The sequence below is a fragment of the Cornus florida genome, unplaced genomic scaffold (genome assembly GCF_030987335.1).
Source record: "Cornus florida cultivar Cherokee Brave unplaced genomic scaffold, ASM3098733v1 CherokeeBrave_3.0.0_Hap2_Chr09, whole genome shotgun sequence".
Taxonomy (NCBI): domain Eukaryota; kingdom Viridiplantae; phylum Streptophyta; class Magnoliopsida; order Cornales; family Cornaceae; genus Cornus; species Cornus florida.
The window spans coordinates 90,295,352-90,308,198 of record NW_026775579.1 but is presented as its reverse complement, the minus strand read 5'-3'; the positions used below and the strand labels follow the sequence as shown (position 1 = coordinate 90,308,198).

Here is a 12,847-nt window from a genome sequence, read left to right as displayed (position 1 = left end):
CAAACTTGGTCTCAAGAGCTATTAAATGAATAAGCATGTGACCAAATATAGACCACTTAAGAGCTCATTGCATGGGACCACATGAGAATTCACTTTAGAGGATTCGCGCCCTGACTTCTTCATAGTGAGAAATTAAAACAAGAGGAAAATCAGATCTTATTGACCTTGAAGAGGGCTGTTTGGTGGCCATAGTTACTTTGTGCTTTTGTTTTAATTTAAAGTAGAATCAATATTTCTACTTTGAAATGTGTTTAATATTATTCCAAAGCAATATTTGGTAATGTATATTTGTTGTAAGATTTTTGAAAGTAAAACATGAAAACATGTATGGTAAAAAAATGTTGGGAGTTTGAAAAATTAAATAACTAGTTAAATATATATATTTTCAATAAATAGCGCTTTTGTTACGATGTGGAAACAACCGAAAACGCCAATATTTTCAATAAACAACGCTTTTGTTACGATGTGGAAACAACCGAAAACACCAAAATTGGTACTTCTGATTTTGGCCTATTTTTTGAAAGCATTTTAATATTATTTTAATTATAACAAACATTACCAAATATATTTTGTATTTTTATTTTCCAAGTAAAAAAATACAAAGCAGACAAACAATCCCACCAAAGTGAGTTTCTTGCTGGGTAAAAAAACTTCAACTTCCTGCGTTGAAAGTGTGGAAACGCAACTAGACTACTGCCTTACTGGGATCATATGAATTTTTGAAATTGAGAATTTTATTTTATTTTTTTATTTTCCAAAAAGTGTGTAACCATTTAATTTTGATATATTCATCCAATTTTAATTATGCTGTTTTTTGCTTTGTATAATAGTATCATAGTTGGCAAAAATGAAAACTACACATGCTTAAGGTACTTTTGAGTTTAATTGTATAATACATTTATTAAACGGTTCAGTTTTATTCATTATGAAAAATATTTGCATATCTTTTTATTTTTTAAAAATAAAATAAAATAAAAGTTTTTAATCATTTTATTAGAAGAAAAAATGAAATGTTAAATAGTTTGTAATTATGTAACAAGTCCACATGTCCTAATCAAAACGAGAAACACACTATTTTCCCACTTAAGCACCAGGCTGTTATAGAATGAGATCAAGCTCACTGTACTCACCAACAAGTCAAAACTTCAATGGTTCAAATTAATATAATTTTTCTCTCTCTTCTCATTTCCTAGAATTCACCCAATTGTTTTACAACACGCACTCAAGCTTAATAAGTTCCACCACCTCTGATCACCTCTCGACCTAGCCCCATATTTGGCTAACTTTGTGCATCGTCACCTCCCCTCCTCACGCGACAACTTCGAAGCTCCAACTCCTTTCTTTTCACCTCGTTGCCTCCGCCCCCCACCTCTCTCTCTCATCACTTTATCTCTCTAAAATCTGTATCTATACACTGCTGTCTCTCTTGTTAATCCCTCCATATTCGGAAATACTAGCCGTCCCTTTCTCTCTATATAGACACATACATACATGTATATGTGTATGTAACAAAAAACTCGCACACTCGTCTGATTCTAACAAATCCTCCGTTTTTCAGGCCAATTCCCGACGGAAGCTTCAAGTTGAACAGTGACTATACACACCGGAAGCCCCAATTCCTCACAAATCTCCGGCAACAATGTCGCAATCGCTCAATTTCTTCATTTCTACGTCCCGGTCACAACACTTCACCATTTCGAAGCACTCCTATATAAAACCCTCGGTACCTATCGTTAATTTACGGTTTCCGTTACGGAAACCAATCGCAGCCTCAGCTTCAGATCTCGATTCGTCTGTGTCTTCGTCTTCGTCGTCTCCGGTGCTGGTCTCCGATAACGGCAAGGGCGGAGGGGTGCTACCCGGTGCATCGCGGGATTATGCATTGACGGCGACGGACTCGAGTTCCATCGAGGTGGATGCGGTGACGGAGGTGGAGCTGAAGGAGAACGGGTTTCGGAGCACGAGGCGGACGAAGCTCATTTGCACGGTGGGACCGGCTACGTGCGGGTTCGAGCAGCTGGAGGCGTTGGCCGTGGGTGGAATGAATGTTGCGCGGATCAATATGTGTCATGGTACGCGTGAGTGGCATCGGAGAGTGATCGAGCATGTGAGGAGGTTGAATGAAGAGAAGGGATATGCTGTTGCGATCATGATGGACACTGAAGGCAGTGAGATTCATATGGGGGACCTCGGTGGGGCTCCATCTGCAAAAGCAGAGGTATTTTTATTCAATTTCGCTTTGTTTAGTCATAATTATTCACTTGATGCTCGACATTCAATGAAATTAATCTACTTTTTTGAAGATATAAATTGGTTTACTTAATCTGATTCATGTTTGTTCTACTACTAGACATAACTATGGATGTTTGTAGAATTGAGGTCATTTTTAAGCAAAATTGAGCTCAAGCTTTTGAAAAGTTGAGTTCTTTTGCTTAATCCGTGTGTGTCTGTGTACCCTCCTCACCTCTCTTGTTTTTCGCCTTTTCAGGAGTGTGGGAGAGTTGGTGTGATATGGAGAACCATTTCATTAATTGATTTTTATGCGGATTTGATAACTAGTTGGTTGACAGTGTTACTTTTTTTTTTTTTGATAAGTAAAAGTTGATAGTGTTACTTTTGTTGCTTTTAAGCTTTACTTGAGGTCACTGTTTTCTCCCAAGTGTTCTATTGAAATCAGAACATGGCGAAACATTGTAATTTTTTTATATGTTGTTTTTGGTTCTTGCGGCATGATTTAATGGGAAGTTACTGTTATGGTGTGATGTTATTTGATTTATTTTGGTTATGTCATTTGATTTATTTTGGTCTGTTCTAAAGGAATATTCTCTGATCTTTTATGAAGAATATGCCTTTTCCTTGCTTTATGATGAACTGCAGTGAGTATATCTGTTTGTGTTTCAGGAATATTCTCTGATCTTTTATGAAGAATATGTCTTTTCCCTTGTTTTATGATGAACAATGGCGGTCAATATCTGTGTTTATGTTTCTTCTAATTAGGAAAACAATTTTGTCACAATGTAGATTTTCTTTTTTAATCATGTTTCATTGGGTGGCTGTAGAGGTTCTTGTTCTGCAAGTTGATAGGTTAGACCATCAGCTGAGCTGATTAGCAGAAAGGTAAAATTTGTGAGCTGCTTTGCCTGGATGATACTTCACAAGTATCAGAAATTTATAATTATCCGACTATATATCTTGCTATATGAAAAATCTGGTTTAGTGACATCCAGTTAGATCAGGTGTGATGATTTGAGAAAAACAATTGTTAATCATTTTGGGCTAGTTTGGTGCGGCTGAATGGAATCAATTAAGAGGGAATGGGAATGGTTTTTATTCCATTCCCATGTTTGGTAGGTTAAATTGAAGTTGGAAAGAGAATCAAGAAGCATTCTCTGGGAATGACCATTCCCACTATTTCATTCCCTCTCTTTAACAATGGAATGAGGATTCCATTCCCACATGGAATAGAATTAAAAAAACTATGACCAAAAAACCGTTCATCATCTCTTCCTTTCACGTCTTTGTTCTCTTCCAATCCACCCCTTCATATCAGATTTTTTATACTCCTCTCCATAATCCAACCTTCTTTCCCCGCTGCCATCATCATCTCCTTTCTCGACAGTGGAACATACAAGAACACCCAACCCAACCCAACCCATTGTCGAACAGAAATTTGCTCGCCGTTGTGGAGCTTTCTGGCTGCCGTCCTTGTCCATCAATTCACCGCCATCTTGCCGACGATTCAAAAACTCAATTCAGACCCACCTCGTCGGTAAGTTCAGCACCGCCGTTCTTCTTGATCGACGTTAGTCTCATCATTGCTCGCCTATTCCGTCCACAGCCCGCCGATTCACCGCCGAACACTGCAACTTCATTTGACTGAATTGCAAGCTTCAACGATAAAATTTGTAACGGAGCTTGGATCACCGCCGTTCGTCGCCGCCGATCAAATCGGATCCGTCCTCCCCTTTGTTCGATCGCTTCCTTCTCCCCATTGCCTTTTCTCGCCCCAATCTCCAACACCTCCGTTTACTTGCCCAGTTTCTTTCTTCTCTCTACTTTCTCTGTCTATCTCTTACCCCAATTTCATTCTTATAGACCTCCTTCTTACAACTGGATTGGAAAAAATTTCTTTAGGATGTTAATTTTTTAGTTAAATTTTTTTATTAATGAAGGTAATTTGGAGAAAACAATATAAATTCATTCCATTTTAATTTTACATTAGTCCAACCAAACAAGTGAATGGAAATCATCATTTCATTTTTGTACATTCCATGTTTGCAATCAAACAGGAGAATGGGAATCATCATTCCCATTCCATTCCATTCTCATTCCATTCCTTGTTTTATTCCCATTCCATTCCATTTCATTCTTGCACACCAAACTAGCTTTCTGTTAAGTGGCCATGTAACAAAGAAATTCCTAAGCGCACGCACACACACACGCACATAGTTATAGATATGCATATATATTGCCATTGTCGGGTGTGTTCATATTGAAGTAAAATTTAATACATTTTCATTCGAATTAAAAGTGAAAAAGAGTCCATCTGATGATCAAACTGCATGTCATGTACCAACAAGGCCTCTGTTCTGCCTAAAGGAGATTGATGGGCGTAACACAACAGTAAGCGCCCTGTTTATACTTCATACAAATTCCCATCCATTGATGGTCTGTATTTTACATTGATATCAAAATCATTTAAAATCATGGCCGTTAGATGCAGTTATAGTGACTTGACTAAAATGGTTATAGAATGACCGTTCGATTAAATGATCGAAAGAAATAACCCTGATCAGAAAATTAATGATGGTATGGAGGACTGGAGGAGTTCTTAACGGGAAAAAAAATAAGAGAAAAAAGAAAAAGAAATAATGCCATGGAGAAGTGGATTCCTGTGATGACCTGGGGATAGGGTTTCTCCCTCTTTCTCTCAATACATGTATATATACAGAGACGCACACATATATATCTACACACAACGTGCTTGATTTACCTATTTAATATTTGGGTCGGGGAGTTTTGACTAAAGTGAGAAACTGGCAAATTGCTTTGATTTATCGGATGCTAGGAATTAAGAAATCAAAACCAAGATAACTCCATTCTCCCCCAATTCACAAAAAAGGACAAAGTTAACTACTTACACAGCCATTGGTTGGTGAGCAAGCAACTTCTGATGCACTTTGATGAATGCATTTGTGTGTGTATGAAAAGAAATGCAAATATTGTTGCTGTGGTTGTCGTTTGAGAGAGTGCCGGAAACAATGGTGGTCCACTGGGGGGAGTGGAGGTGGCTGTAACCACCAGAGCGATCGCTATAATTTGAGAACATTTAGAGTGTCTTTGAAATTCGGTCATAAAAATTGGATATATAGATCGAATAGGTATATGGATTACTATTAATTGGTGGATAATTAAGAGACACAATATTCATTTCATAAGGGTATAATGGTCATAAAGAAACACATGCATCCAAAGGATACAGTTTATGTTAATTTCTTAATGGCAATATGACAGCAAGGGGATATTTGCAAAACATTGAATGGTTCATGGAGTTTCTGTCAAAAAACAGTTTAAATTGTCATGGTTCAAGGTTTTTCTTCTTTTCTTTTATTTTTTTGCAAGTTGCCTTATTTTTATTTTAATGCAGGATGGTGAAATCTGGACTTTCAGTGTTCGAGCTTTTGATGTGCCTCGGCCAGAACGCACCATAAATGTGAATTATGATGGCTTTGCTGAAGGTAACAATCTTGCAGATTTTTGGTTCATATGACTAACTTCTTTTTCTCTCTCTTTTGGTGGCTTGAAAGCTATAAATGTTCTTGTGTTTTTTTTTTTCCTTCTTCATCATATGTGTATATCTGAAAGGTTCACTCAATATTCATTGAACATTAATATGACACAGATGTCAAAGTGGGGGACGAACTCCTGGTTGATGGTGGAATGGTAAGGTTTGACGTAATTGAGAAGTTTGGTCCAGATGTCAAGTGTCGATGTACTGATCCTGGACTTATGCTTCCTCGGGCTAACCTGACTTTCTGGCGGGATGGGAGTTTGGTAAGGGAACGCAATGCCATGCTCCCTACAATTTCCTCCAAGGTTGGTTCCTACTTCCTCTTTTTCTTCCTTTTGTAAGTGCATTTAAATTAATTTCATAAGCTCAAAGTGAAGTTTTTTTTTTTTTCTCGGAATGTGTTGGTTGGCTAAATGTGAGAAAGCCTGGTCTATAGGTATACTAAGAAAAATGACCCATTCCGTCTTAACTTCTTTATTTGGACATGATACTATTCAACTTATGACAAATACCAAGCAAGAGAAAGGTTTTTTTCAGTATAAATATGCCACGGGCTAGGATGGCATTGGGAATCAGGAGCGCTTATCCTGCCACTATGAATGGGATACCTAGCAATGGGATACTAATGTATTTCCCATTTGGCATTCAAACAAGGCACATATCATGTAAGGGACATCCTCATGCTTTATGAAAAAAGGATTAGATTTTTTCAGTTATTAATTTCAGTTTTAAATATAATATTTATAATTTTTTTTTGAATTATGCATTTTTCAATTGATTGCTTTTTAAACTGGAAAAGCGATTTTTCAAATGTTTACTACAATGTATTTTTTTCAAAATAAATTTTTTATAATTTTTTAATTTACCGATGTATAAAATACAACCCTTTGGATATTTTTATTTATTCTTTTAATAGTAATATCGTAATTTTAATAACATCTTAATAGAGTTTGCCACCTCTCTCTCTACCAATTTGTAGGAAGCTAGCACTCAATATGAAGAAGGAGAATACACGCAACTTATAAAACTCTCAAATTCTGATATATTTTTTTCTCACTTCTTGCTTAAAAAAGAACTCAAGAACATGTATTTACAGGTACCAATACATGACTATAGAAAGACACAAATTACAAGACAATAAATAAAACACTAAGTTTAACACAAATGTTTCATCTTCCAATGAGATAGTGCATGTATTCAACACTTGAGTTGGTTCATGAATTTGGTTTAATTCTCACACGCACGCAACGCACCAGGGGAGCACACCAGGTGGGAATGAGGTACCCACCCTTAACTAACAAATTTTAAATGTTCGATAAGTCTTTGGTCTATCTAAAAAGTAGTTAATTTTTGCAACCGCTCATATTCTTTTTTCTTTTTAATTTAAAGATAAGTCCTAGTGTGACTCCCATAAAGTGCAAAGTAAATCTATATGAATGATAGCTCCTTCAGTATAATAAATTCAGAAATTCTTCAATTATAAAAATGCTTTGACGCAAGACATTTTTTGCAGCACCTTTTAGATGCCTAAAAATTCTGAAAGCTGATGAAAACGGATAAAGTCTTTGAACAACCTTCTGTATTTGCTAACGGGTCCTAGTTCACCTTCCTCAGCTTCTAACTTGACCCTAATAGCGTAAGGGGTTTTAATTAATTTTAGATTCAACATGACGATGACATGATCTCTATCTGGGTATGTGGAAGAAATACCTTTGTGAGATATAGTAACTCTATACCTGGAAATTCTTAACATTTTAAGATCTTATCTGGATAATTCTCATTCACATAATACCAAATCAAATCAACTCAACTCAAATAAGCCATTTTCCAACTATTTTTGTTCGACTACTTGAATCGTATTTTTCATTTTGCTTTATTTATGACCATAGCCTTAGTCAAACCACATGTTATCATGTCCATCTTTACTTTACCTACGTTAACTTTGGTCTTCCGCTTTGCCTAGCGGTCCGCAAAGGACCATGTCACTGTTTCTAACTGGCACATTTAGTGGTCTTCTTGCATTTTCAATAACAACAATATTACTAATTATCCACTTTTTACTAACTATGTAATCAATATTGTACCACATTCAAGTGCATGTGGTATGCAATGCTATCCTCATTAGATGTGTCGAAACAATCTGCATTCTTCGTTACAATTATCTGCAACTTTGTTATGATAATTTTCATGATTAGATATATTTTTCTTTTTTATTTTCAAAATTAAATACTATTCTTCACTCATGAAGATTTTAACGTTTTGGTAATAATTTCTAAGTCCAGTCTATTTAAAGATTCCATCCTAATATATTTGCAATTTTATAACAAGAAAACTGAGTTTTACACATTTCTGTATAGTCTACATGTATTGATGGTTCTGGAGATGGGCCTCTCTTAGAATGAAGGATTGATGCAATCGAAATTTTGGTTAATGGCTCTGTTGAGCTTTGCATATTTCAGCATCTGCTCGCCCTAGCACGTGTTTTGGGTGGGGGGGGGGGGGGGGGGGCGGGGTGGGATCCTGTTTGGATAGATTGGCAAGAAATATTTTAGAAGAAAATTACAGAGTAAGACATTATATGTGTTATCTCTCTATCTCCCTAACACTAACTGTAAGCTACATTCAGTATACCTAATGTTGAACTTCCTTTTGGTAAAGTATCCTGTTGAAGCATTTAATTGGGTTTGGTGGCCGCCAGTAATCAGGTGCCAGTTGATTGAGTTGAGAACAAAAAAGAGCCTGCTCAGGTCCAGTGACCTATTTATTTATTAAATGATTGATTTTTTTTTTTTTTTTTTTTTATGTTGGAAAATTGTTGAAGCACTAAATATTTTTGAAAGCATTTAGAAGTTGATAGGGGAAAAAAAAACTTGGAAAACTTATACTTTGTCTGATTCCAGTTCAATATAGTCAGGGAGTCGAATCCCATCTCAGATTACATGGCACCTGCTGTGTGGATCATACTTTGTTGAATCTAATCAAAGTGCCTCACAACTTGGTATCAGTTACATTTATATACAAATACTCTTGGTTCATATGTGCATTTCTGTGTGATTATGTTGATGTTTCCATGTAATATTGGTGGCCTTTGTGCTAGATCATGTTTTTTTTAGCACTATCATTTTTCTCATATGTGAAGATGTTTCTTAATTTCTCACTCTTAAGCACTTTAAATCTTCAGGATTGGTTGGACATTGATTTTGGGATTGCAGAGGGTGTTGATTTTATTGCAATATCGTTTGTCAAGTCTGCTGAAGTGATTAATCATCTTAAAAGCTATATTAAAGCACGGGCTCCTGATGGGTAAGAATGTTTTTTTTTTTTTTTTTTTTTTTCGAAGTCATTCATTGTGTTGTCATTATATGGCCCCTTTTCATTCCAATTCTCCTCCATGGCTCCACCCCGTTTTCACTATGCTGATGGAGATGGAAACTTGAGCACATGATCTCTCACTCATCTTGTTAAATGAACCAATCGAAACAGGATTTTGTCAGTTTTCACTTTTCAAGTCCAAATTGGACTATTCACATCGCATTGTGAATCATTCATTATTGGCTCACATATTAACAAGAGATCATAACCCCAAGGGGTTGGCTCAAGTGGGTAAGTCACTTGGCCCCGGTGCCTCGTGAAGCATCAGGTTTGTGGTTCGACTCCTCTTGCCTCTTGGGTGCAAACAATTCCTTGGGAGGGGGGAGAGGGTGTTTGATTATCAACTAGGAAAGAAAAAACCAGAGAAAACTTGATTTACTGGCTTACTGTATTATTATTGACTGTTATTGAAATTGTTGCACTGTTATAATTTTTCCCCTGTTTCCAGAGCAATTAAAGTACATCCATCTTTTTGGGAACTTCAATATGCCCTTTACCTAGTTTTTAGGATGAGAAACCATGAGGTCCTTCATTTTTCCTTTTTATGTGAGTGGTTTAGACTGGTAGTGTTTTTTCTTGTGATGATGCAGTGATATTGCTGTAATTGCAAAGATAGAGAGTATTGACTCATTAAAGAACTTGGAAGAGATCATTCAAGCATCTGATGGAGCTATGGTAGCAAGAGGAGATCTGGGTGCTCAGATTCCTTTGGAACAGGTGCCATCAGCCCAGCAAAAGATTGTTCAAGTATGCAGGCAGTTAAATAAACCTGTCATTGTTGCCTCTCAGTTACTTGAATCAATGATTGAATATCCCACGCCCACAAGAGCAGAGGTGGCTGATGTTTCCGAAGCAGTTAGGCAACGAGCAGATGCTTTAATGCTTTCTGGTGAGTCGGCCATGGGCCAGTTCCCTGAGAAATCATTGACTGTTCTGAGAAGTGTTAGCTTGAGAATTGAGAGGTGGTGGAGGGAAGAGAAACGCCACGAAGCTATGGAACTTTCAGACATATCATCTACATTCTCAGACAGCATTTCAGAAGAGATTTGCAACTCTGCTGCTAAGATGGGTAAGAATTCTTCAGGTTTAGATTTCTTCTAATGAATTTGGTTTTTCAAGTGCATTTCATATTTTATGCTCCATCCATGCAATAAGCTTCTTGTAATGTTCAAGCATCATTATTTATTGGGGATGCATTTCTCATGAGGGCATAACTATATGGCTTCTTTTGTTTGTGAACATTCTAATTTATCACTGGAGGCAAGAAGTGATCAGTGAATCATGATAACAGGTCCTATTTTTTGTATATAGAATATAGGAAATATTCTTCTCAGTTCTAAGTCAAGAGTAAAGAATACCAAACCCATCCAGAGTGAATTTGTGGGTAACACATTTTTTCCAGTGAACATTAAATCAGCAAATTTAATGGTAAAATGCAAATTCTTAATATTTAAGATTATTTTGTAGAAGAATTTATGCGTACATTTTTTTTTTAGCAAAATTGCATCAGATGTTGATTAAGTCATGGTTTTGGATTGTGTTCTCTGGGCAGTGTAATTATCCTCTAGAAAACCAGAACGATATCACCAAATATTTTATGCATATACTATCCAGTAATCCATGATCACCATTGTATTGTAATCATGTTCTTTCTTTTTAATTTTAATGGCATTTATATGTTCCATCAAAATCTACTGAGTATAGATAGTGGGGTTGCTCATTTATATGTCTTTTTAAGCACTTAAAAGTAAGGTCTTTGTGGGATACCTATGAATGATCTCATTTCAGTTTCTGGAAGAAAAGAAACAAAAAATAAGTAATCACCCCCATAAAAGCATAACCAGAAACTAGAATAAAGGAGCACTTGGAGATCCCACTGAATTAGTCCATTCTGGACATGGTACATGCTGTGCTGATTGTGTGTTCTGTTTTCTCGTTTTCCCCTTTTTGGTAGGGCATATCAATGGTGTTTGATCATCTATGTTACAACAACCACCCCCCCTCTTCTTTTTTTCTCTCTCTCTTCAAATTTGTATTGTCTTTTATTGCGTAGGATAACAGTGCCTAACGCATTGGCCTACTCTTTCCTGCCATTGGAACTCAAAAGTTCTATCACAACTTTTCACATGGTTGCAGTTTCTTTTTCATTCTTGGAAGAGACAGTGGGGGTTGGTTGAGGACTTCTTATGGATTCTAATGTTGATTGTGATTTTGCAGCTAACAATTTGGAGGTCGACGCCCTCTTTGTTTACACAAAGACAGGGCACATGGCATCTCTGCTATCACGCTGCCGACCGGACTGCCCAATTTTTGCTTTTACAACCACATCATCTGTAAGGAGGCGTTTAAACTTGCAGTGGGGCCTGATACCCTTCCGCGTGAGCTTCTCTGATGACATGGAAAACAACCTAAATAAAACTTTCTCCTTGCTCAAGGCCAGAGGAATGATCAAATCAGGTGACCTGGTCATCGCTGTCTCTGACATGTTGCAATCGATTCAAGTTATGAACGTTCCGTGAGAACATAAATTATATTCTGTTTGTGAGCTTCATTAGGTACTGCTAGATAACATTTTCTGTCGAGAGAGCATAAATTATATTCTGTTTGTGAGCTTCTTTAGATACTTCTAGATAACATTTTCTGTTGAGCTGCTACTTAAATTACTAATAGTGCTTGAAGAGGGCGGGTGAAGAAGTTAAGAAAATGAAATTTTTACCCAAATAACTGCAAAATATGCTTTTGAAGGCAGTCGCTGTAATTTTTATTTTTATTTTTTTGTCTTTTTCTCTTTTTCACGATTGATATATTATTCAATTTGAAGTTTCAGTTTTAACAAAGATGTGGACGGATAACCATGAACAATAATGTGCAAAACCTCTTTATGCCATCGTCAATGTTAAGAAGTGCATTCTTTATCAAATTTAATTTCTCCTTAATTTAAATATATCTAGAACTCTGTTTTAATGACCTCTCATCCTCCCATCAGTTTTCAATAGATTGACAAAGTTCATGGTTTGACAAATGAGGCACTACTATTTTGAATGGTTAAGTCATCTGATCGGACTCTTGAGTCCTAGTCTAGAAGACTATGACTTTGTGAGGAAGACATATTTGGCAGGTTTTGCATAAATCTTCTTTGTGTTTCTGTACTTTGATGTATTTTCAATAAAATATTTTTAAGTACCCTCATCAGGACTTTTTGAATTTATAATATCAAGTAACCAGGTACTTGTTTTGACACATTCAATTGATAAGGTACGCGGGTCTATGGTTTGCTAGAAACTCACACCTCACAAGCTTTCTGAAGATGCTGCAACTTTCATCACAGGACAACGTATATTATGTGTGTCTCAATGAGAGAGCTTGCAGGGTAGATATCACATTAGCACATTGCACGAGGTTCCCGCCACTGCAGGGTCTGGAGGCCCGTTCACGACCCTAGTTCACGGCCTATCCGTAGAGTGAGAGAAGTGTATTAATCTTTCCTTAAATGGCCTCTGTTTGGGAACAGTGGACTTTTCTCAATTTCATTGAACCTTGCACTTGAGTTTCAAAACATTGGAGTATTAAACAGTCAGAGTGAATTAATGATGTCCTCAAAGGACAACATTTGAAATTTGGGATTGAGAGTAGAGTACCATAGACCTTTCTAAAGGGACTATATAAAATGTGAAAAGGGACTAA

General features: G+C 36.6%; 1 protein-coding gene across 1 annotated transcript; it reads left to right on the top strand.

The window, feature by feature from the left end:
- The first annotated feature begins 1,292 nt into the window (after positions 1 to 1,292).
- On the top strand, positions 1,293 to 12,000 carry LOC132275072 (pyruvate kinase isozyme A, chloroplastic). Its single transcript, XM_059776453.1, has 6 exons — positions 1,293 to 2,218; positions 5,648 to 5,738; positions 5,903 to 6,096; positions 8,973 to 9,094; positions 9,754 to 10,232; positions 11,381 to 12,000. The coding sequence occupies exons 1-6, from the start codon at positions 1,640 to 1,642 to the stop codon at positions 11,680 to 11,682; spliced, it is 1,767 nt and encodes a 588-aa protein (XP_059632436.1). The 5' UTR covers positions 1,293 to 1,639; the 3' UTR covers positions 11,683 to 12,000.
- The last annotated feature ends 847 nt before the right edge of the window (positions 12,001 to 12,847 follow it).

Bases quoted from the DNA above. Each gene is read 5' to 3' on its own strand.
- LOC132275072 (XM_059776453.1), top strand. From the start codon at position 1,640: ATGTCGCAATCGCTCAATTTCTTCATTTCTACGTCCCGGTCACAACAC. The intron at 5,739-5,902 runs GTAACAATCTTG...AATATGACACAG, and splicing joins TTATGATGGCTTTGCTGAAG to ATGTCAAAGTGGGGGACGAA. The intron at 10,233-11,380 runs GTAAGAATTCTT...GTGATTTTGCAG, and splicing joins CAACTCTGCTGCTAAGATGG to CTAACAATTTGGAGGTCGAC.